At 43.2% G+C, this 25,456-nt stretch overlaps 1 protein-coding gene across 2 annotated transcripts in view; it reads right to left on the bottom strand.

Annotated features, from left to right (window-relative positions):
- Positions 1-21,816, bottom strand: part of asap3 (ArfGAP with SH3 domain, ankyrin repeat and PH domain 3) — a 43,039-nt gene extending 21,223 nt beyond the window's left edge. For both annotated transcript variants that reach the window (XM_079573189.1, XM_079573190.1), the window contains exons 1-6: positions 21,653-21,816; positions 14,436-14,508; positions 10,599-10,744; positions 4,347-4,421; positions 2,924-2,973; positions 1,003-1,126 (exon numbers count right to left, since the gene is read on the bottom strand). In XM_079573189.1, coding sequence (XP_079429315.1) covers positions 1,003-1,126; positions 2,924-2,973; positions 4,347-4,421; positions 10,599-10,744; positions 14,436-14,508; positions 21,653-21,778 — 594 coding nt within the window. In that variant the 5' untranslated portion in view covers positions 21,779-21,816. The remainder of the gene's footprint in view (positions 1-1,002; positions 1,127-2,923; positions 2,974-4,346; positions 4,422-10,598; positions 10,745-14,435; positions 14,509-21,652) is intronic.
- Between the last annotated feature and the right edge of the window lie 3,640 nt (positions 21,817-25,456).

Here is a 25,456-nt window from a genome sequence, read left to right as displayed (position 1 = left end):
ACATTCTAGCCACACATTAGTAAACATGTTAGCCAGACATTAGCCACACATTAGTTAACATATTAGCCACACATTAGCCAGACATTAGCCACACGTTAGTCAACATGTTAGCCACATGTTAGTCAACATGTTAGCCACACATTAGTTAACATATTAGCCACACATTAGCCACACATTAGCCACACATTAGCCACACATTAGCCACACATTAGCCACACATTAGCCACACATTAGCCACACGTTAGTCAACATGTTAGCCACACATTAGCCAGACATTAGCCACACGCTAGTCAACATGTTAGCCAGACATTAGCCACACGTCAGTCAACATGCTAGTCAAACATTAGCTACACATTAGCCACACGTTAGTCAACATGCTAGCCACACATAAGCCAGACATTAGCCACACGTTAGTCAACATCTTAGCCACACATTAGCCAGACATTAGCCACACGTTAGTCAACATGTTAGCCACACACAAGCCAGACATTAGCCACACGTTAGTGAACATGTTAGCCAGACATTAGCCAGACATTAGCCACACGTTAGTCAACATGTTAGCCACACATTAGTCAGCATGTTAGCTCCATTAGCATTTAGACACAAATGTGTTATATCCACAGGGCCATTGATTTCACTGTTGACAGAGGACCATTTCCTCTTAGCAGCAGTAGTCTATGCCATAGACATTTTGCTGTGGGGGAGAGGTGTGAATTACACACGATTGTGTGCAAAGATAAATATGAGAGGAGATGACTCACTGCTGCATGTTGCTACTATGATTTTATCTTCTTTTGTTCTTTTTGTTTTGTGCAACCGCAATTTAAATAGCAGTGCAGCACACACTAATCTAACATACCTGTTCCAAGGGTTTTGAACTTTTACATAACTCGAGGTGTTATGTAAAACACCTGGCGTTACATATACATATATTTAACTATATGTATATATACATATATTTAACTCTATGTATATATATATATATTTTTTTTTTTTACTGACCTCACACATCTGCAGTTGGAAGGCCCTTCGCTCTCGCTCCATGTCTTCGGCCTGCTCTGAACTCTCCAGGCGGATCAGGCCCAGCGGTCGGCTCTTCTCCTTCTTGTCCTTCTCCAGTTTCCCTCTAAACAATGACAACAAGAAAAGACAATTCCCTCAGTTATTGATCGAGAAAAACAACTCTTACAGCTTTCTGAGCTCACTACTGCACCACCGTAACATACATAGATCAGAAGTAATTCTTAGAAAATAAGGCAAAAATATAAAATAGTCATGTGAAGTCACATGTTAGACTGACCTTAGAGTGACAGTAGGAATAACGCTGTAGAAATTAACGAGTTAATTTAAAGAGTAGTTACAAAACAGCAAATGAATTAGTGTCTTTAGATTGTCTCTGTTTGTAGGTTCATATCTTGTAGTATTTTGTTGTACATTTATCCAAAGGTCTGTATCCTCCTCACACAGAATTCATCATGATTATGACAGATTACTCATGATCATTAGTGATTTCATTGCCTTAATTATGTCGCACTAACTCACAATGAAGTTGTTATGAAATCCTGGTTTAATTAAAGTACTCTCATTACCAAGCCTTTTCCATCTTTAACTAGAATAAATTAAAACAATGTTATCAGTAAAAGCAACACTTGGTTTGAGCATGTTTGACATGATTAAGTCTTAAACCGGTTCAAACCAGCATGGGCTTTCACATTTAGAAAACACAAGCAGTATGGCCATCATCAGTGTTGGGCAAGTTACTTTAATATTGTAATATATTCAACATTAGTAGTTACAGCTTTAAAAATGTAGTATGTTTGTATTACATATTACTGTTTCAGAAATGTAGCTGAGTTACTGTACTTTGAGTTACTTTTCAGTTACCGTTGGCTAAATATAAACTGAAAATAAGAAATAATGCCACGGAGCAAAAGTGGAGTCCTTCACTTTCCTCATTCTCTGGTGTGTTGACGACATTAACTACAGACTGCAGATCTTATACACCAGTGTCCAACTTGATCTGGCATTCTGCATTTTATGTGGGGGGAGTTTGTTTTCATACATTTAAATGCTCTTGTACCTCAAGTTACTTGAAATGTAATGACTAATATATTCCCATGTTTTGTGTAAGTAATATTTTATTTTCCTTAGTTAATGAAAAAAAGTCATATTTGTGTAAGTCGTTACTTTTGTAATACGTTACCCCCAACACTGGCCATCAGTGGGGGGGTAATTAATGTGCATAAGGGGCCACATAAGAAGCCTGAATGAGTCGGAGCCGCACTAACAATAACTCAAACTTATTCTGCAACTTTATCCTATTGTACTTTACACTAAATTGTGTATTTTGAATATCTAATGCTTACTGGTATTTAGTAGGACTATTATTTTCTGAAAATATTTATTATTATTATTATCTCAGGAATTTCCCCTCCTGGAACCGCCACCTTAACGTGGTGGAGGGGTTTGAGCACCCGAATGATCCTCGGAGCTATATTGTCGAGGGCTTCGTGCCCCTGGTAGGGTCTCCCATGACAAACAGGTCCGAGGTTATGGGTCAGACAGAGAGCGGTTCAGAAGCCCCTTATGAGAGACCGACAGGCCCGGTTAAAATCATGAGGCCGTCCTTCTGTGGACCCACCACCTGCAGGAGGAGCCATAAGGGGCTGGTGCAATGTGATTTGGGCAGCTCCACCAGCTGCCCCCACGACCCGGAAACGGACAAGTGGAAGAAAATGGATGGATGGATGGATGGATGGATATCTCAGGAATTTATGCCCTACAAGTTGTGGGAGGGATTCAATCATCTCGCGGGCCGTAGTTTGCCCAGGTCTGCCCTAAACGCTCAGTGTGAAGGCCTCTACAGAGGAGACAGACATCGAACCTGTGACTGAGGAGACTGTGTGAAAATGTGTGTCCTTACATCTTGATGTCGTAATCCTTCCAACTCTTCTCCATCTGCTTCTTCAGCTCCTGGGAAAAAACACACACATATATTAATGTGATAGTAAAGCATTTCATTCTTAGTCACTTCATTTGTGTGTTGAGAGAAACTAAACCTAAATCTAATGACACTATTTAAGATGGTCCATAGGCCTTTAATATTATTGTTATTGCTATCTAACAACTTATTTTAATAATCCTAATAATTTAATAATTCTCATGATACTTGTTAGTTTTTTTTTGTCTTATATTTATTATTTATCTTATATTTATCCTCAGCTTGTGTATTTTTTTTCTTGCAGACATTCAACAATCCCTTAGACATCTATGGGTTTACTTTACACTTTCTGTTTTTACAGTATTTTTTCAAGGGCCAATTTTTGTCACATACTTTTTGATACTTTCACACAAACTGATCACATGCCTTCTTAATGTCATTCTCTGTGTATATATTACTCCAGTCTTGCGTTAATAGATCCTTCTTAAACACATCAATAGTTATCTCTGTTTTTACTCTTCTAAACCAATACAAGTTTCCTTGTTCATTTTTTTTTTTGTGTGTTCATTTTTGTACAATACAAAAACCGGAAGGTGATCACTGATATCATTTATCATTAATCCGCTGACTGCATCACTTTCTATTTCATTAGAAAAAATATGATCAATTAAAGTGGCACTATGAGAGGTAATTCTACTAGGTATGGTAATTAGTGGAAACAGACCTGTACTGAATAAAGTGTTGATAAATTCGTGGGTCTTTTCATGGTTATTTGGGTTGAACAGATAAGTAAGTAAAGGTAACCAAGAGACGAGCCTTTTGAAACCAGTTGGAGCACATGCTGCATGCCCTCCCTTTAATCCGCTCAATGAGACAGTGTGACGAGTGTCTCTGGAGAGTTGCCAGTCCTCAGACAGTTTATAATACTTTCTCTTACCTCAGACAGTTCTGATTCATCCCTGTCAGCTGACTGGTCCAGCAGCATTCACACAACTACAAGCACAACTCTGAATGGACGACTCTCTGTGTACACATCCACAGTGTGTCCATCATGCCTCAGAGTATTCTCTTATCATCTAGCACACTTCAAAAACATTTTCACCGGTCCTTTGTCAGGGTTTGGGCCAGACACTCTTCCCGTAACAGCTGCCATACTCCATGAAGCGTATTGCGTAACAAAAACATGATCTACAATGGTTCCAATGTCACGTCAATCGAGACAGCGGGACGTGCATGACTCAGAAGAGACAGCGCTTCGTGACAGACTTTTGAATTAACCTGGATGTTTCCTTTAAACATCACAGATCAGTCCCCTGTCACCATAACCCCTGATGATCTGGTGTGGTTAGTTCCAGCGCATGCAGGTTACAGATCGCTCCTAAATGTGAAGGATGTCCACACTCACGAGTCTGCTGTCCCGGAGCTCCGTCTTCAGCACGTTCTCCAAAGGGAAGGCCATGATGTTGCTGAGATTCTGCACCTGGAACACAGCACACACACATTCACACCTCCTCACATCTGTATGTCCTACAATGATTGCTACCTGGGACATTCTAATGGTTAAAGTCTTCTTTAGTTACAGAACCTCTGACAGAAAGCACATGTTTACAGATGTGCCATATGCTCAGCGACAGGGAGGAACTGATCACATGTATTTAGAATAGGCCAGGGCAATATGGCCGAAAATCTGTATCACCATATAAAAAAGAAAATAAATTGTAAATTGTCACAATAACTATTTATTTGACGATCTAATTGGCAATGGACAAATTAGTTAACAGCAATTTAATCTATTCTATTTTCATCTTTCATTTCATTTGACTTTTTAAGCACGTGTCACTTGTTCCACAGTCAGTGTTTATGCTGCTCTGATAGAGCGTAACATAACCATAAAAAATGATATCGCAATAACAATATGCAATATGATGGCCCAACCCTAGTTTAGAATACTCTTTTAGAGTAGCTGTATTTGGGTACAGTTGTATATTAGAATGCATTGGAGTACTCAGTCGTTCACTGCACATGGTCACTGTGTGTGATGTGCTGCACTTCTGGTGCATTTTGCTCTTTTGCGTTCTAAATCTGGCATTTTAACAAATGTAGGTCCATATTTTAATCACACGCCGCATTTATATATAAATATAATGTAAATCCACCTGAAAATATCCCGAATACAGTCTTCTGATTGGACAAAGTATTCTCTCCCACACTGCAGATACAGTGTATAAAGAGCGGGCTGTGAGCACAGTTTACCATGAAGTCCTCTCAGTCCATAACAGTATTCTGAGATAATGCTCATTTATACAGGGCTTCCGACCTACATTAAAACGTCTCACATGAAGGAACCACTGACCCATTCATCCTCCAGTGAGTGTCCAGTGTACACTGACTGGAGGAAAGGTGGACACATGCGGGATTGGAAGTGCTGACCCTCCTGTGCTCCACTGAAGCCCCACAGCAGAGGGCGTGGCTCATGGCCGTGCAGGGGGAACACATATTCTGATTCAGTCCAAGTAAAATGCTCAGTGTTACGTGAACACAGGAGAGTCGAAGACAGTAGAGAGAGAAGGAAGAAAAGAGTGCAAAAAAAGAGGTCAGTAACTTTTGTGCGTCCACTGGGATGGTTATGGAGTATGGAGCAGTTTCCACAAATGTAAAGTAAACAGCCCCAGCGTGTTCTCGGACACGCTGACTGTCCTGAGTGGAAACACATGGGCCAGCTTTAACGCGCACTTTAAATGCATTGTGCATTGTTCAAGTGCCTCAATGTGTTTTAACTCAATAATGAATAAGGCGAGTTAATCAGCAAATCAGCTCTAAATTCCCAAACACCACTATTGTCGTAACAGTCCCGATGGAATCAAGAGAAACTAACAAAACAAAGTTGAATGCTTTGTAGTGAAGGCAATAAGCCACTGAAATGTTCAGAGCAAGTCCAGTGAAGTCCAGTTCAAAACGTACCCGGTGGAAATGAGGCGTTCAGGGGCCCACCTCATGACATCAGCAGGTGGAACTGAGTGATTTCAGCTCTTGAGAAGGAGATGTAGAATATTCATTCAAAAATGAATGAATCAAAGCCCGGTTTCAGGCTGGAACATGGTAACAAACTTCAAATAAAGGCATTTCCTGGTCAATCACTGACAAACGTGTGTAAAGTCTCACATGGCTAATGCTAACTACGTCCGCACAGCACCAGGGCTCAGCTTGGATCTACTGGCCCCTCGGTTCATAACCAGTGTACACAAATCAGGAAGTGGAAGGTCAGTTTCTTGGGGAATATTTTGTCAAGTCGTATTAAGTAGCTTAGTGTCCCATGGCTAAGGCTGAGTACCGTTACCAGTATCAGTACTTTAACAATACTTGGTTTCCCACACCGATACCAATACAGAAATATTTATCATCTATAACCAGAAAACAGAATAATAATGTGTTGAAGATATTCAAAGTTACAATATCGGGTTAATCTCCAATGTCAGGAAATGTTTGAAAAATGAGGAATCATTAGTGGGAAAATTGGGGAAATTGTGGCAAGAACAAGTTTTGGGTAAAAATGAGGGAAAAATTGGGGGACATAGGGAACCTCAGAGGCGTGGGCTCCGGCCAGTCTTGTTTATGGCAGCCCTCTTAGTTTTCGTGTTTCGGAGGGTAGTTTTAGTCAATGAAAACTCAAAAAAGGTTGTAGTCTAGTTCCAGTCAGTTCATTAAAAAGTAATTAAGCATTAGTATTTCAACAAATGACTTTAGGTGGATAAGTATTGAATGTAAGTATTGTAAATGTGGATGAAGATTGTACTAAGCCTCTGACAGACAGATTCCTCCACAATAGGCAGAAGTGTCCACATTGTGAACAGGACTTTTCCCAAACATGGGAACATGTCCTTGTCCTCTAATCATCACCTCATCACCATGTTTTCTGCGTTCATGCTGCAGCTGTATTTAACTGGAGAAAAAACAGTCCTGAGTTAAGATTAAGTCCCAGTGGCATCGCTGTCAGTCCCGCACAGATCATGGATCTATAAGGCGAGAAAGGGCGCAGTATGTGAGCCCGTGTGACCCGACGGCACCTCTGGTCCCCATAAGGGGGGTTTCCTCCTCATTAGAGCCATCCTTCCATGACGCGACAGCAGTGGTTCCTACTGGTGGGTTGGGCCCCAAAAGAGTGTCGCAGAACTATTTTTGGTGGGTCGCAAGCCCAACATTTCTTATAATACTAGCTGAGACCCGGCCTTCGGCCGGGCCTCGCTAGTCTCCACATTTGATATTCTGAGATTGTGAGTGATTACAAAGAAATGTCCAACCGGTCACACAGTTCAGCTGTAGACCAGTGGTTCCCAACCCATTCCAAAAACTATGGCCACTACAAATGAGTAAAAGAATGAAGGCAAAAAGCAATTTCAAACAAACTGCAATTGGAGTGTTTGATGCACCCGTACTCCTTTCTTATAAAGTACGACACAATATTTTCGCTAAAGTCGGGGAACAGGATTGAAGAGGCAGTGGAATAATTATGGATAAATATTAGGGGGTCAGCTTTAACGGTTTGGTTCACGGTGCAGGACCCGTGGTTTGGTGCATCACGGTAGTGTACAATAAAAAAAATAATGAGTAGGTTTTGAACTGAAGTAGCCTAATGATCGTTGTTAGACAGTATTTATAACCTTACAATAAAATTGGCAATGCTTTCAAAGCTGCTTTAGAATAAATTGTACCTCTGGGCTCACAATACGTGAAAGCAAAATAGAAAACAAATGGTACAGTAGCAAAGAAAAAAAAAAAGAAAAAAAACTACGCAGTGCAGGCGCTCGTTAAGTGGTTTCATTGTCGCTTTTACTCACACGGAGGATAAATCAGTCGGAGCAGCGCGTTTGATTAGAGGCTCGTGTTTGAGCAGGTTTTGGGCACGCACACGCACACACATACACACACGCACACACACGCACACATCGGCGTGTTTGGATGCGCGCGAACACATACATACACACACGCACGAACACACACGCGCGCACACACACATCGCCCTGTTTGGATGCGCGCACACGCACGGCAGTCAGATGTCGTGCACTCGCGTTTTTGTGACAGCGGGTTGTCCTCGGACAGCAGCACCACCAACCACGCACACACTCAGTACTGTCGCCAGGCTTCCTGGTGTTCCCAAACGGTCTCCCATCCCAGTCCTAACCAGGCACTTCCCTGCTTAGCATCCGAGGAACGGTCTCCCATCCCAGTTCTAACCAGGCACTTCCCTGCTTAGCTTCAAAGTCGGTATGGGAAATAAACATGGCGGCGCCCTGGCGGCGGCCATTGAGATAGCGTTTTCTATAATAGATTTATACTGAACAAGTGTGAAAACCCCCCAAGTCTGTTAAAATGACACCTGAACACTATTTCGTTGTACACTTGTACAGTGACAAATAACACTTACTCACTTAACCTGTTACTCGTCCCCCCTGATCAGGGAGTTCGGGTTATGATTGGGGTCATGATTAGGGTTATGATTGGGGTTATGATTGGGGTTATGATTGGGGTTATGATTGGGGTTATGATCGGGGTTATGATCGGGGTTATGATTGGGGTTATGATCAGGGTTATGATTAGGGTTATGATTAGGGTTATGATTAGGGTTATGATCAGGGTTATGATCAGGGTTATGATTAGGGTTATGATTAGGGTTATGATTGGGGTTATGATTGGGGTTATGATTAGGGTTATGATTAGGGTTATGATCAGGGTTATGATCAGGGTTATGATCAGGGTTATGATCAGGGTTATGATTAATTAGGGTTATGATCAGGGTTATGATTAGGGTTATGATTGGGGTTATGATTAGGGTTAGGATTAGGGTTATGATTAGGTTTATGATTAGGGTTATGATTAGGGTTATGATTAGGGTCATGATTAGGGTTATGATTAGGGTCATGATTAGGGTCATGATTAGGGTTAGGATTAGGGTTAGGATTAGGGTTATGATTGGGGTTATGATTAGGGTTAGGATTAGGGTTATGATTAGGTTTATGATTAGGGTTATGATTAGGGTTATGATTAGGGTCATGATTAGGGTTATGATTAGGGTCATGATTAGGGTCATGATTAGGGTTAGGATTAGGGTTAGGATTAGGGTTATGATTGGGGTTATGATTAGGGTTAGGATTAGGGTTAGGATTAGGGTTATGATTAGGGTTATGATTAGGGTTATGATTAGGTTTATGATTAGGGTTATGATTAGGGTTATGATTAGGGTCATGATTAGGGTTATGATTAGGGTCATGATTAGGGTTAGGATTAGGGTTAGGATTAGGGTTAGGAATGGCAAATGTGATCTAAGTTGTGTTTCACTCACACAGATCTTACACATAGTTTTAGAAACAAGAAGGTCTTGGCTTTCAAATGAGGGATCACACTGGCTTATAGGTTGTAAGCTCTCCTGTCAATAATCAGGATGTGCTAACCCTAAACCTAAGGTGGCAGGAAACAGGTTAAGATAACAAGTAATAGAAGATGTCTTTCTGGTTTAGACACAGTTTACACGCAGTTATAACATAATTCAGCTCCGTAGTATGTTTATTTCAGACCAGGTTTGGTCCAGATTCCAACCTGATCTAGTCCTGGTGTTATTTGGGAGATCAAATATTTTCCAAGATGGTTCCTTCTTGGTGCAAAAGCTTTTAGAACCACTGAACTTTACTGTTTTCTGGATTGGAATGAATTCTCCTTTGGGTTGCAGTTTGTCATCCGAGGGTCAAAGTGGGTCCTGATGCCAAAACAGTTGAGAACATCTTGAGCTATAGCTTCATGGTCAGGAGTACCTAACTGGAGGATGTGCAAAAATGCTCTGGCTAAGTAAACACAGAGTAGAGCACAGTGTTTTCCCTCCGTCCTCTCTGACCTCTGACATGGGGAGGTCAGGTCCTCTCGGGGCATGCCTCCCCTGGTAGTTACCCTCAAAGACCTTAATGTGAGGAGTGAGAGGTGCTGGTGGTTGGGAGGGGGAGGTCCAGGATGAATTATTGGTCGCCATGGAGACTATCAGCAGGCAGGGTCAGCGGTCACAGCTGCTGAGAATGAGGCACTGACCCACATTGGCGGTCTGCAGACATAAACACACCCATGTTTAAGGAGCGCACAGTTCAGTCCAAGTTGGATAAAGTTAAAGGGGCTGTACCATTATACACTTGGATAAACCCATCCTGTCCTTGCAGTTTATCGAACGCAGATGTAATCCAAAAAAACAAACAAACCACAAACCGTTTCCAAAAGTTCTTCTTTGTATCGGCCACGACCTAAAGCACTGTCCTCTTCAAACCCTGCAGACGGCCAGGAGGATTTACTTTGACCCTTTTGTTTGTTTGTATACTTTATTGTAGGGAAATTATAGTATATATAATTAGACATAGTCTAATTGTTTCAGTGGTTTAGGTGAAAATGTAGACCTAAGTTTGGATCGGTTTCATGAGCACAGTGTGTTTTTAAAGACGTGGCTGTAGTGTTTGGATGAAATGGGCTTTTCGCCTGCAGCAGTTGGTTTAGTGCTGTCGCTCATGATGCTCGGTACAATAAACCATAACATTCAATACAGCATCATTGTTTGCAATGTTTTCCTGAATTGGTCCATAATGAATGAATGAATGAACAATGGTGAACGTGTGTGCGGAGGTGGTACCAGGTTCTTGCAGAGCGCGCTGGTCTCTCTGGAGAACACCGACAGGTTGAGGAAGCCCGTGGAGACCTCGTGGTTGTCCTGGCTCAGGTGACTGTTGCCCAGCTTTTCCAGCACCTCCATGTGCTGCTCCCAGCTTTCTACATGGGCTGCAACAGGACACACATCGTTAGCCTTAAGAACTGCAAACTGAATCATGATTTGAAGGCATAAATAGTACATCTTATTGCAATGACAGTATTCGCCTGTTGCTATTGGAAACTGTTTTTAGCATTTTTAGCTCCTGCAGAGTTCTGCACATGTTTGTATGTGGAACACAGTGCTGGTTTTAGGAGTACCACAGTTTGCTGCATAAAAAAGATCTCGTCCTATCCGGTGGCCACTTGACCAAGACAAAAAGCTCCTCTCTCCAGGAGCGTAAACATGTGGACGAGTGAATGATTGTCCAGATAACCCTGCAGTCACAGCACCAGCACCGCTTTTACTCCGACCTTTGTACGCACAGCTGCACGCACGGGACAAACGGAGGGAGGAGGACGTTTGTGGGAAGAGAAAATGAAAGCAGGAAAGTGCAGGGGAGGAGTGGGCGCCTCACCACACACTGATGAGAGGGAGGGAGGGGGGCAGTGAGTCAGAGCACCAACAGTAAAGGAGACAAACAGATCTGGAGCTGTGTTGTGGTTCCGTCACACATGTTGGAATGGTCCTGCTCTGTAGGACAACTGCAATGGAATCAAAATCACTATTTTAATAGTCCATTGATTGATTATTCAAACAATAGCTTTTATATGAGTAAAAGTCTCTCTCATATTGTGTAAACACTGCCAAATACTTTCTACTCTCTGACAAGTCAACTTTAGGAGGGTTTGAACTTTTCAAGTTTCCATATTTCAGAACACCTGAAAATATGATTAACGCCAGGGGTTCTGAATTAGATTTCACTACGGCCCAAAGTGAAAATAAAAGTCAAGCAAAAGTCCAGAACATACGGGGTTAATTTACAGTTCTATGAGGATTTGTAACTCTTTGTTAAATCCAATAATTATTACTGTGCTTTGAAAAAATGCAATTCATTTAATCCTGTTAAGCATTTTGGCTCCTTAACATCAGAATGCCTATTCTACATTACTGACACGATGTTACCAATGTAGAGCTGTGTTTCTCCTCTTCCAAGTATTGACACTGAGCCCTGCTTAGACCTGGCTTAGACCTGGCTTAGACCTGGTTTAGTCCAGGTTCAGAACTGCTCACTGCATGCTCTGTTTTTCTTGTCCTTTCAACAATCAGGAGCAGTTAACGGTCACATGTTCATATTTAATTCCATAATTAGGATGTTCTCTGCTTTAAACTTAGCTCGTATCAAGGAGCAGAGCTTTCTCTTTCTGTTCAGCTGTAGTTATCACTCTGCTGCAGAGAGAGAGACAGTGGGTTCAGATCCTCTGAGACCATTGGTTTTCAAACCTTAAACACCAAGGCCGAGATCACAATCAAGTCAGGACTAAACTAGGTCTGAAACAGACCTAAAAGTGGCTAAACTAAACTGTAAGTAAACCTGTCTAAACGAGGAAAACATGGACATGAAATGACCTCTAATTAAAAGGAATAAAGCTTCAAAGTCATAGATGACCCTGAGTACACGCTCCACAGGTTGAAAACCACTGCTTTAGGCAGATAACAAACTAATGAAGCTCCTGGAGCGGTTTAAAATGTGCCATGTGAACCAGGCAAAACTGATCTAACTGAAGTGAAATATTTTAATCTTCTTGAATCATAATCTTGACCTATCTGTGTCCCCACTTCTCATATTTTGGCTTCACGGGCACCAACTTTAGGTCGATTTCTTCACAATTACAAAAACATTGACATGATTATGTTTACTTTAGCTGATTATCCGGTCGTATCTGCCCAAAACTGGTTTGCAATAAACATGAAAGGACTCCCTCTGAGCTTGAGGTACTTGTACTTGTTGTGATTGCAGTAGCTTTAGTGAAGTCCAGAGAGTGCATGCTCCACACACAGATGAGTGTGAGTGGGGGTTTGGGGGGTCTCGTCACGTATTACAGGAACTGCTCCATCTGACTCCACTTAGCTCGGGAGCCAAACACAGAGGTGCTGCTGACCGTATCCAGTTGCCTCATTCTGGGACCCTCTGACTCACTGACTCACTGCACTCGCGCTGAAACGGGAAACGGGCTGAAAAACAAGTCCAGGAGATGTTTCACAGATCTCGTTTTTCGCCGTTCCCGGGTCGTGCTTGTGCTGGAATGACGTACGCCGCAGTGACGCACGCCTGAAGTATGCACGCCTGAAGTCCGCGACCCCAAAACCTCCTGCACACTCGGAGAGGTCCAAACGGCTGTACAGTGGAGGATGTGTATGTAAACATGAGTCATTGGATCTACGCACACACAGAGGGCCAAAACAAGGGGCCCCTCTCATAAACACTGAGCACAGGGAGGTCTGAGGTCAATCAGCTCTGCTGATGCAGGATCTTTGGAATAATGTTCATGATAATGCTGAGACAGGGCTCTTCCAGATCATAGCAGTTAGCAAGCTGGCTACAGCAGGAAACTACCCTCTCTCTCTACTGCGGTTAGCTCGAACCATTAACCATCAAACATCACCAACTACCAAGGATCCAGATTAGAGATGCACCCATCCAGCTCTTTTGCTTCTAACACCGGACGTTTTAGTACCTACAGATGTCCGATATCAACCGATACCACCAGACTTTCTTAAAAGTGGCTGCTGTGAGTGAAAGTGAATGGTCCTATTTTGTAAAAAGTGGATTTCTCAATTTGTGAAATCAGTAAAATGCTGCCTTATCAAGGGGCTTTCTGTCAATAGGAATGGGAAATCAGGATCAGGCTACATGACAAGATATTAGGTCACATTAATATAAACAACTCCCAACATAAAGCCGTCTGATCTTATTACATCTTGGGCATTACAATTATGTTAGATCTGTTATTCTGTAACAGCATTTCATAAAGTAAAACAGCAAAAGTGAAGACAATTGAGTAGCCTGAATTGTTTTTTTCTCTTCAGAAACAATCTGTAAGGGGTAGTTGTAATTCTACCTACTATTTTTCAGATTCTTATTTTTTCAACATAACTTTCTTTGATGTAAACATCTGACCAATATTATTTTATCACTTGAACCAGTCATAGATTCTGACCCAGCCTTGATTAGTTGCCACTAGCATTAGCATTCTTCATTAGCATGCTGCTGCTAGCAACACTATTTTATGCTTAGCAATTTCATAGCAATTTCATTCTTCAGGGGCAGAGCTTCAAAATAATATGCAGCATGTTCATATTCATTTAGATTTAGTTGTTTTTTTTAAAAAGGTAGAGCCAAAACAGGTATATGTTCGATATTGGATATTTGGAACCGATATAGAATTTTTCCAGGATTGGCTGCGATATCCGATACCAGTATCGGTCTGGTGCATCCCTAATCCAGATGGGCTGTTGTCAACCATCCACTACACTAGGTGATGCCAAAGCCTGGCTTACAATGAAGACTGAATAATGAGCATGTAAAAGTGGGACTTATAGAAGGTTTTTGTGGTTCAGATTGCAGAGAATCTTCTGTGATTTGTGTCACTTTGACACTAGACAGAGCGAGTCTAAACAACACGACATGGCTTATTACACAAAATAAACAAAGTCAGTAAGCTAAATCTACCAAGTGAGGGCATCATGACTCAGCAGAAAGCCTTACCCAACTGCATGTTATAGTTTGTAAAAGTTCAGGTAGTCTTGGGGATGAAGTTTGGCATCAGAACAACCCGAGCACACTCTGAATAAGAAGTTAAAATGTTCCCAAACACTCACAGAGTCCAGAGGTGTAGATGGCTTTGATGGTTTTCTTCATCCTCTGCAGAGTGCTGTGGTCCATCTCCAGAGCCTGCAAACACACGGGACATGTCAGCAGGGTCACCATGAGAGCAGAGGACCAGGCTTTCCCAAACTTAGGTCAGTGAGTCACTACTCTTTACAACTACTTGAGTAAATTCAGAGGTGGCTTTTGGAAGAAACTGTACTTAATTGAGAAGTTACATCATCCAGTACTTTTACTTCTACTTGAGTAATATTGTAATGAAGTATCTTTACTCTAAGTAAAAAATACTTGTGCCACTGTGAGTACATTTTAAAGTTACAAAAGCTCCATGTGACACATTAAATAGATGTAGTTTGTATTTCGTGGCCCATTTTCTTCAGAAATATATATTTTTATATAGTTTGTTTCTCACTATTTATCGCACCCGTGTACTCCCTTTAAACCTAACACTAAAAACATATAAAATAGGATCCCCTGAAAACGAAAGATCCTGAATCTCAGCGGGAATTTCCAGGTTAAATGACAGTTTGTAACCAAATCAAATAAAACGTAGGCAGTTACAACAAGCAGAGGCAACAATAACTCAAACCCCCATGGGGCTCCGTTTATTCTCCCACGGTGACAATAAATCAATCTGAGCTCAGACAGGTTTGTGTTGTGATGCCAGGCCCAGGTACGCCCTACTGCAGTGTGACTTTCACATTCACAACAAACACATCTGCTTTATATCAGAGGGAAAGATGAATCCAGTCTAATCCTCACAGCCCAGTAAAGTATCACTTCTGTAGACCTGTAGTTTAGACCTCTACATGTTCAAAACAAAAAGGATTCATTGGTCTGACTTCATGTTGGACTCCACCCGCTGCACAAATAGTTTAATGGGTAGAAAGGCCTTGTTGTTCAGGGCTGTTTACACACAGTGCGCCTCGGAAAAGTCCACTCCCAAGAGTTAGTCCTCTCATTAACGGCAGACTCTGAATGGGACAGCGCCTGTGAGGAGGAGCAGACATGAGCTGCAGCAAATACACTCTCGTAGTTTCTATGCGGTTGGTAAATGGGCACAGTAACACGCTCAGGCTTTAATATATTCTCTATAAACGCTGGGACGTCCTCCTCTTAGGAAATGTTGCAGAAAGGCTGGAGTGAAGCCGATAGAAGGCACAGAACAGCCTTTCCCTTCTGAGACCGATAGTTTCAAACCTGATTGTTGACAGGCCTCTGCACAGGTTTGATGACACATTTCTTTGCCTTGGGGGCTTTAGCCAGTGTTTGTGTGACGGGCACAGCTGAGCAGGTGGCACAGTCTGGTTAAACATTCTGTTCTATCTGCTCTTTCTGATTGAACTGCTGCCATCTCAAACAGGTCACTTTGTTTTGTGATCCTCCAGTAGGAAGAAAAAGTACAAGCCTTTATGTAAGGCCTGATTTTTATTGGCTTCTCCTCTGACCTGACCTAACACAGCCTGCAGCGGGACATCACCAGCTCGTCTCCATGGAGATCATGGTACTAAAGTATTTTCGAAAATGTAGTATGAGGAACTCATTTTTAAAAGTATAACATGTACAACGACTTCAGTGCCACTTTTTCTCTCCGTGTTGTAGGAGGCAGCAGGTTGTGTGCAGACCGAGGTAAACATGAGGAGAGGCTGGTTCTCAGGACTGTTTATACAGTGTCTGTGCACACAGGCTCACAGCTGTCAGATCAAACACTGACCAAAATCACACACACAGTGCTGGAGTGTCTTGCCCAAGGAAACAATGACAGCATGACTGAGTAATGAACTGCCAAGCATCTGGTCAGTGGGTGGCTCTCTACCACTGAGCCACCGTGCTCCAATCAAACATGTCCAAGTCTGAGGGAAAGGAGACGATGGAGAAACAAGAGGCGGCTTCCACACTAACTCTGGCCAAGACGGAAACGTATAATGATGGAGGTCAATGTGTGCAGTCGTTACAGCTCAGAAGCTGAACTCTGGAGGTTCTAAGCTTTCAAATGGTTGCATTAACTTGTGCTTGTGTTCATGTGCAGCTTTGAGCCAACCATGTTCAGCTGCAGTGGCTTTTTTAAAGCACTAAGAGTCTCCTACAAACATTCACTTTAAGTTTACTCCAGTACTAGCTCTATGTGGGAAACCGTTTGGAAAAATACTATTTTCACGCACCATCATAAAAAGAATCTGTAGATGAATTGATCATTAAAACAATGGTTAGTTGCAGCCGTGACCAATATGAATGCAGTATTAGTCTTGGATTCTTAAACCTGTCTGATAAAGACCGCTGGGATAATGGCACTCATCTCTCTGCACTTAAAGGAGCATCTGTGAGCTCAGTTAAATGTGACAGCTATAGCATATAGAAATACACAATTTAGAAAATGTTTTGTTCATGTAAAACTGCCAAGTGTCTCTGTTCTTTTAGTCTCCGTCCTTTGTGAATGCAAGGGAAACAAAAGGCCATTGTGTGCGGTGGAATTGCGGCGTGAACAGCCTCAGATTTACAAGAGCTCTGGTACAGACAGAACCCACAGGACACTGGCACCCATTCAACTTCACAGGGATACATGGCAACTGAAGATGGCAGACTGAGGAGGAGTCTCAGTTAGCATCAATCATCTCAGCTGGAAAACATCTGCATGACTGAGAGCTTACACAAACATCCAGGTAGATTAAGTCCAAACAGGTGACATTTCCTGAAGCAGACGGACGTTTTTTCAGAGGCAAACGTCAGGAAGTACCAATCATTGGATTTTACAAACTTTAGATGCCAATACATTATGTTCTTTCTAATAAATACCTTTCAAAAAGTATTGGCAGCGCGTGTTGGTCGAGAAAGTGAAACTACAGTTGGTCACCATACATAAACTGCAAACATCAATAACATCAAATAACTGAAATCTTTCAGTTATAACAAACTGCAGTCTTCTCTGTACTAGTTTATAGGCCTTCTTCCTTTTATTAGAACCAATTTACAAATAAACTCATACTTCAGGTCAGGTCTTCGATATGACATAAATCACTAAAGTCAACCAATGAATCCACACAGCCTCATCATCCTCACCTGGACCAGATATCTATCAGAGAAACTTTTCACACTAACCACCCAAGGACATACTTGTCGTTCAAAGTCTCCCCTTTGATATAAACAGAACAATAAAAGCAAACACCTCCATGCCAGGTCTAAGCCATGAATAGAGTAGATGCAAAAAAGGAGTCTCATGTTAAACTTTCGGCTTCTGGCTGACCCAAACCATCATGAAACGCTTTCAGAACACATCACAGCCGACTTGGATCAGCCCCAGTTCACTTGTCAATCTGTTGGATTTACTTGCAAATCCAACAGTGACCCATCTGAGCAAAGCTCTCTGTAGCAGCTCAATGTCAACCTAGGTTTCCTCACAAACAGCTTCATTTGACTGAGGTTCGATAGGATGATGAGAGGAGGTCCGGACACTCAGACTGGTGCCGTGGGGATGCAAAGGAGCTTGTTATTGACTTCAGGGAACACAAGAATAAGGATAAAAGGTGAGGATATCGAACAGGTGATGAGCTTCAAACACCTTGGTTTCCTTCTTTCTGAGGATCTAACATGGAGGTGAACATGGAGGAGCTGGTAAAGGTCAACAGAGATTCTTGCAGTAATGCACAAGTGTTCCTTGTCTGACTGCAGAGTACTACCCCAGAGCAGGAGCTCAAACAGTTCCTCCAAAACGGCTCAGCCCCAGTTCTCTCCTGTCTGAAGGTGAGCTGGTACTGAAACAGCACCAAGAAGGGCAAAGCGCCTTTGGACAGGTCAAGAGGCCGGTGCACAGGTCACAGCCTGGCTCCTCCTGTATTTGATAAGTATTTATGCATTTCATGAATTTTGATGTTGCTATTCAACCCAAAAGCAGGACAAAAGCGTGAATAAACTAGCCTCTAGTTTAAAGTAAACCAAGATTAGAAGTGCAGCAGTCCTTGTACCACACTTTGCGGAGCACTGATCTATAATCACAGCTCTACAGTCTGACACTGGAGCATCCACATTTCAACTTCAGAGGAACCAATAATAGCTCCCTTTGCCCCTCTTTCACCCACACATTTGAAGATGTCGAGCCAAAGCTGTTTGCAGACTGTGATGTTGTAATCTGTGCTCTGTAATCAGTCCCACCAGAGCGCCTCATGTCTGTGCTCCCCGACACGCTAAACCGCTACATGGATGGACTTTAATTACTGTCCACCCTGAAAACAAATGTCCCCGCTCCCTGTGGTCTTCAAAAAGCTGCTTCCCCTTCAGCTCTGCAGTATAAGCTTGTTCTGAAATACTGGATTCTTCAGCTCATGCTGTATTTCAGTCAGTTTTTTCTCCAATGCTAATGCTCAGAATGTGCCCAGTGAGGGTTTCATTGTGGCGTGGTAGAGTGAGTAGTTCTCTTGCCTCAGGGAAATAACATGGGGAAAAAACGCCAAACTATAAAGTAAACAAAATAATATGCAGAAATGGGCCGTGTTATTTTGGGTTATATTAACAAATAGTATGTAAATCTCATGATTTCTTGATTAGATGAATATTGCAGTAAGAATAATGTGTCACAATGTGGTGACCCTCAGAACATGGCCCTTTGAGGAGCCTGTGCTTCCTCCAGTACCCCTCACACAAAAAACATGGCTACAGGGTTTTGTCTGGAGCCAGGACTCTACCCCCAAAACTGCATTCATTTGTTTTGAATTTGAAAAAATGGAATCAATAATTGTGATGGCTCTACATGATCCCGTTTTGTTTTGTTGAGCTTGGGGAGGATTTCTTTGCCTGACGGCCTGTTTCTCAGTCCTACAGGGTTTTTGGGAAAAACACCTTTCCAAACATACGTACACACACCTAACCCTCCCATACAAACACAACAGCCCGATTGAGGGTTTTTAGCAATGTCTTCCTTACAAAAGTCTTCCAAAGCTAAGAGATTTCTGGGCTGTCTGTCACACGCTGCTCTTTGGAGGTTTATCTGCAGATCTTCAATGATGTTTAGGTCTGGAGACTGTGAAGGCCACGGCTTTTTAACAGATGGCGCTATATTTTCCTTCAGAATTTGTTGGAAATCAACTGAATCCAATCTTCATTCTGACTACACATGTTCCTTGTGCCACTGCTTGCAATACCACCCCAGAGGATGATGGATCTGTCCCAGGTTTAACAGTTTGACACACCTTCTCACGTTATTTCCAAACCTCTGTTTTTTGTCTCCAAAACGCATTTGCTTTGTCCCACAGCAGAACATGTTTCACCTTCATTATTCATATTATTAGACATTTTGATCAGGGGTGCCTAAAGGGCCTATCTCACCGGCCGGGAGACTAGCTGAAGACTAGTTGGAGACTAGAGTTGCCGCTGGTCACGGAGACGTCTCCAAAAGTCCCCTGGAGATAACGCGAGTCTCCAGGTAGTCTCGGTAAAAACCAAAAGGGTTGACTTCAGTGGAGACTGCATGGAGAGTTTTTCAAGTCTCTGACAGGTCTCGGAGACATTGCAGAGACGTCACAGGTTTCGGGACACTAAACGGTGTTTGCGATGTTGCAGAAACTGTTTTGAGACTGTGTAGACCTCTTGGAGACCATACGGACACTTCACCTCTTCGTTTTTACCCACACTAGTACCTGGAGACTCCTTTTATCTCCAGGGGACGTCTTGTGACCAGCGGTAACTCGGGTCTCCAACTAGTCTCCAGGCCGGTGAGATATGCGCGCTGATCAGTCCGAGTTGCCTATGGCGACGTAGGCCCGTAAACGTTGGTACTCTACTGTGACTGACAGGTGATATCTATAGAATTCGCCCTGGGTGGCCCAAGATCTGGGTGGGTGCTCACAACAACAACATCTCTGACATCACAAGACGCCAAAGTTTAGATCCCTAACGTCTCGTCTGACCGACTCGGAGCCACACATCGGTTTCCCTCATTCACCTGTACTTTTGCCTGGTCTCGGTCCACTTTGGTCCACTTTCAGTCTGCCCTCCTGTTCCATCGACACAGAGTCAGAAGGCAGACGTTCATGCTCACTTTCTCCATTTCAAGTATTTTTTTTCCTTCTACTTTACTTCTAAATGATTAAAGTAGTGTCTTACTTGAGTAAATGTTCTGGCTACTCATCCCCCCTCACATGATCCCAATCACAAGGATAATATCAAACTCTCCCTGACACGCCGCAGCTGTCCGATATGTGAGTTTGAATGTGTGAGGCCGTACAGAGGCCCAGAGGTTCATCACGTCCAAAACCAAAAACCAAAACCAGAGGAAATAACACGACGAGTACTAACTACATTATATTCAACATTTTCCATAAAGAACTTATATTGTTGCATGGGCATTACTGTTTGCTTTATATGCACATCTGTGCCTACAACTAATGATCATTTTGGTAATCGATTCATTTGCACAATATTTTGACGATTCATCATGAATGTCTCGGCAGTGAAAGGTGCAGGAAAATGTTCCACCTTTTCCCACATACAGCTAAAGCAGCTTGAGGACATGTTGATGGAATAAAGCTCTTAGTGCTTTAAAAAGTCACTGCAGCTGAACTTGGTTTGCTCACAGCTGTGCTTGAACACTTGAAAGCTAAGAACCTCCAGAGTTCAGCCTCTGAGCTGTAACGATTGGAGGCTGCACTGACACTGGCTGGGACAGGAGACTGAGGACCTTTATTTCCACTAAACGACACAAATTCAAAATAAATATATATATTTTTCCATGGAATAAATGAACATTGTTCTGTTCTATGTTTTTTTTTCTTTTTGATGAAAATTTGAGTAGTTGGTATTTAACAAGTAAATGTCTCCATTGTGAGATCAATAAAGGGCATCTTATCTTATCTTATCTTAAACAAGTATCCAGCCCAGCCCAGTACAAAGCACTCTTTAAAAACAAACCCAATTTTTAATCAAAAATAGTGAATGTTCATGTTGTTTTTGCTCTTTTTCAGTTTGTGTGAGCCAGAACAAAACATGAATCGATGACCTATGTAACACTATAAAAACAATAATTGGATATTTAGTTTATTTAACTGCTTTGTTCATTCTCTCATCCCCTTTAAGGAGTTAAAGGTGAAAGTAGACTGTTTTTGACTAAAGGAGGACTAAAGGCAGTCACCAGGCCCGGGTCACTGGTCCCACAGGTAAACAACACGCTGCCCGTGGGGGACAAAGGTGCCCCCGCTCTCCCCGCTCTCCCCGCGCTCCTCACCTCCTCCACCGCAGACACCGTGTTCCTGCACTCGCTCATCCTGGCCTGGAAGGTGGACGTGCCCGGAGAGCTCAGGTCCTCCTCAGTCAGCACCACGAAGTCGGAAATGCTCATCTGCTCAGGCATGTTTCTACAACTAGAGGCGATCGCCGAAGAGAGGGGCCGAAGTCAGTCCCATGGGAGACATCTGGGTGCGCGCTGGTCCTGTCCTCGCGGGGTAAACGGCCGCGGGTCCCGGGAGCGCAGCGCTGCAGGAACTCCAGGGAAAGTTATGGAAAAGTTTTAACGCGGAGCTCTCTCCCCGACACTCGCCTGGTGAGCGTGCATGTGGAGGTGCGTGCGGCCGCGCGCGCTATTGTGGGAGGAGCGAGCGGGAGGGGCCTAGTCACGTGGGAATGTTTGCCCCACACGCAGAAGGAGAGGAACATGTCTGTCTGCTCTGCTGTTGCTGTATGTTGGTCCGGACTTTACGTCCTGTCACCTCTTTGACATGACTGCCTTGGCTTGTACAGGCAGGGCAGCCCGGGCTGGTTGTCACAAGGGTTGGTTGTCACATTGCTTTGTATTGCCACACTAGGGGGCGCTGTGACGTGATCTTGATTCCCCTGCAGTGATTCACATGAAGAACATGGAAATGAGGAGAGGGAGGGTCTGTTTTCGGGACGGTTTTAAGGCGAGACGCAGCAGGTGAATAGGAAACATTTAGAGCTCTCAAATTGAACATTCTGATATAAATATGAGGGGGGAAAAGTAGGCTACTGCAAGTTTCTGTCATGTTCTGTTTTCAAAAGGCATTGTGTGCAGATAAACAACAATACTAATGACTTGATTGCGCTTTACAAGCCAAGTTTCTCAAAGTGCCACTGTCGTCATTATTCATTCACTCCATACTCTGAGCACAACCAACCACTCATCCACACACTGCATTCTGGCCTATTGTACATGTTTTTAGTGGTCGAGGAAACCTCCACAGACACGTGGACAAAAGGTAATAAAATAAGCATCGCACACGGTAAGTTTGGCCATTTTTATACTTTAACAGAGAAACTAGCAAAAAATCTCCACATTGACCACGACATGAAAAATCAATACTTTGACCTGCAGCACCTCGCCTTAAAGGGGGGTATTATGCAAAATCGACTTTTTCCAGCTTTCCATCATGTTATTCTGTCATTCCCTCATTAAAAACATGCCTGAAGTGTTGCCTTGGCACATTCACGTATTTTTGAGTAATCTGTAAAAACTGGCGGCCATTTTAGGGATAGGTTTGTCTGAGTCCTCCTGCTCCTCAGCAGAACCCCCTCCCCACTGATGCCACAGACAGAGGCCTATTTCAAGACATTCACTACAGCCATTTTGAGAGAGACATTTTATACAAGGCAGTTATTCTAATTTACTGCATTTACAGACCAACAGAAGGTTTGCTCATCATTGTAGTGTGATATAGACTGGTGCTATGTGACTGAAAAAAGCAGAATACCCCCTCTTCAAAGCCTGGTGGTGATTAGATTCTGAATATAGAGTCAAAAGCTTTGAATTGAAGGTGAATTGAGCTTTCGAGCTGAAGTCATGTGAGAGCAGCTCAGACTGTCAGAGGGTCAGCTGGAGCTGGTTGTCTCAGGTGGCTCAGGGGTTGGTTGTCACATGAGTCTAAATCGTGTATTTTTGTCTCTATGTTTTGGTGATCATTTGTGTTTGTTGAGCGCATATTTTACTGCATGAGGTGATTTACTGCATTTATATTATGTTTTTCTTTCAAAACAAAGTGATTTTGCAGAAAATGTACAAAGACTTAAGACAGTAAGAGACACACGGGGCACTTGATAATAATATGACAAAATAATAATTGGTGAGTAACTATTTCATATGACAAAGGCTTTTGTTTCATGTGTGTGGGATGTTGGGCTGATGCACAGTGGACTGTGTGACTCCAGTGTTCGTCCACTATATGTAAAAAAAATGTAGTCATCATTTTTGACATAAATTTTCGACTAAAACTGACTAAATAAAAATGAAAAGAAGAGACTAAAATGACAGGTTGAAAGAGCCTCAGTCATTTAAATCCACTGCTAAAGAAACAGCTCTGATCTGTGTTCATGTGGAGAAGAACATGATAATAATCAATATTATCAATGTAAAGTTGACATGTGTGCAGCACTTAGTGCTTTTGCTTCAAGGGTTCCATTTCTCGTTTCCAGGGCCAAACATGTGGATGTGGAGTTTACTTGGTTGGTTGTTCTGAATGTTCTAATGTGGGGTGAACCCCAGTCTATTCATGTTGGCGAGGCTAGAGAGTGGTCGCCGTGGAAACACAGCCCCTCTCACAGAGCAGCAGGAGAATGACAATGTGGAGACGTGTGGGAAAAGTCTGAGAAGCTTCATTAAAGTTGAGAGAGTGCTGCAGAGGAGTATCTGTGACAGAGCCACTCAGAGCTGCTGCAGACGCCAAACCAAGAGGAATGTTACTTTAACTTTACTCTCACAGTCACAAGTCAGATCAAATAAGAACAAATAATTCACCTTTGCTTCACTTTTATCTGTCTACATGAAGCTTTTGTCGCTGCGGTGGAAGAGTGTCTGCATGTCAGTCAGAGCTCCGCTTCTTCAGGACCAGGGCTGGTTGTCACACTTTATGTAGAGTCCACTACTCTCCAACACAACACATTCAATGAAAACTTAAACCCTTTTTCTGAATCTAACCCCCTCCAGCCTTTAAAACAAAAACATCAGACAGTCAGACAATCCAAACCCTGAAAAAAAGACAAACCCTCTCCTCATTTCAGTGTTTTTGTCTGAATGGAAGTGTATCACATCAGGAGAACCGGGATATATAAATATCACGTCACAGCGCCCCCTATAAAGCAATGAGGTCTGCCCTATATTGCTCAAGTAGAAAAAATTACAGTTACTAGACGTAACTATAGTTCTGTGAGTATGGGCGTAGCCCTCTATGAGCTTCGCTATTGGTTGTAACCCGAGGCACCTCTCATCCTCCACAGACGTATGTGGGCGGGGGAAGAAGGGTCTAATCCTAATTACCCTAGACCTGAAAGAAGAAGTGACGACCTTGGGCTGAAAAGCCGGATTAGGCCACATCTCCAGCAGGCCCCCATCCTCACTGAAGGACATGCAGGAAGGATGCACCGACAACGCAGTCTGGTCCCCCGCCCTCTTGCAGAGACCAGAGCCAAGAGAAGAGCCGTCTTAAACAGGTCCGACCTGTCCAGGGGCTCAAAAGGAGGGCCAGACAAACTCTCCAAAACCACCTGAAGGTCCCACAGGGGCGAAGCACACGGGCGGTCTCAGTCTCTGGGCAGCGCACACACAAAAAACGCTTAACCAGGGGATGGCTCCTCGCCGTGAGGTGGCCAAACCTCACGTGACCGGTCGTAGTGGCTTTCGCAAACACCCCCAGAGTGGCGGCAGCCCGCCCTCTATCCAAGAGGAACTGTAGGAATTCCAACACTCCCCGTATTGGGCAAGAAGTGGGATCAAGTGCCCTTTCTGAACACCATTCTTCAAAAAGACGCCACCGAGCGCTGTAGGGAAGGCCTAAACGCAACAGCTCCCCCGGCTCAGCTTCCAAACCAAGAGCCTGTGTCCCAATACCGGGCGGGAGTGCAGAGCCCCCCCCGCCTGAACCAACGTGTCCACCCGGTCCGGCAGAGGCTATAGGGGCCGTTCACCACGATCCCCACCAGGTCCGGGTACCACCTGGCACTCAGACTGTCTGAAGCCACAATCAGAATGACAACCTTCCTCCTGTCCCGCACTGGGTGCAGCCTAAGGCGACCAAACCACCGC

Source organism: Gobius niger, assembly GCF_951799975.1.
Source record: "Gobius niger genome assembly, chromosome: 16".
Taxonomy (NCBI): Eukaryota; Metazoa; Chordata; class Actinopteri; order Gobiiformes; family Gobiidae; genus Gobius; species Gobius niger.
The sequence above is the reverse complement of the archived record's forward strand: the minus strand, read 5'-3'. Positions and strand labels throughout refer to the sequence as shown.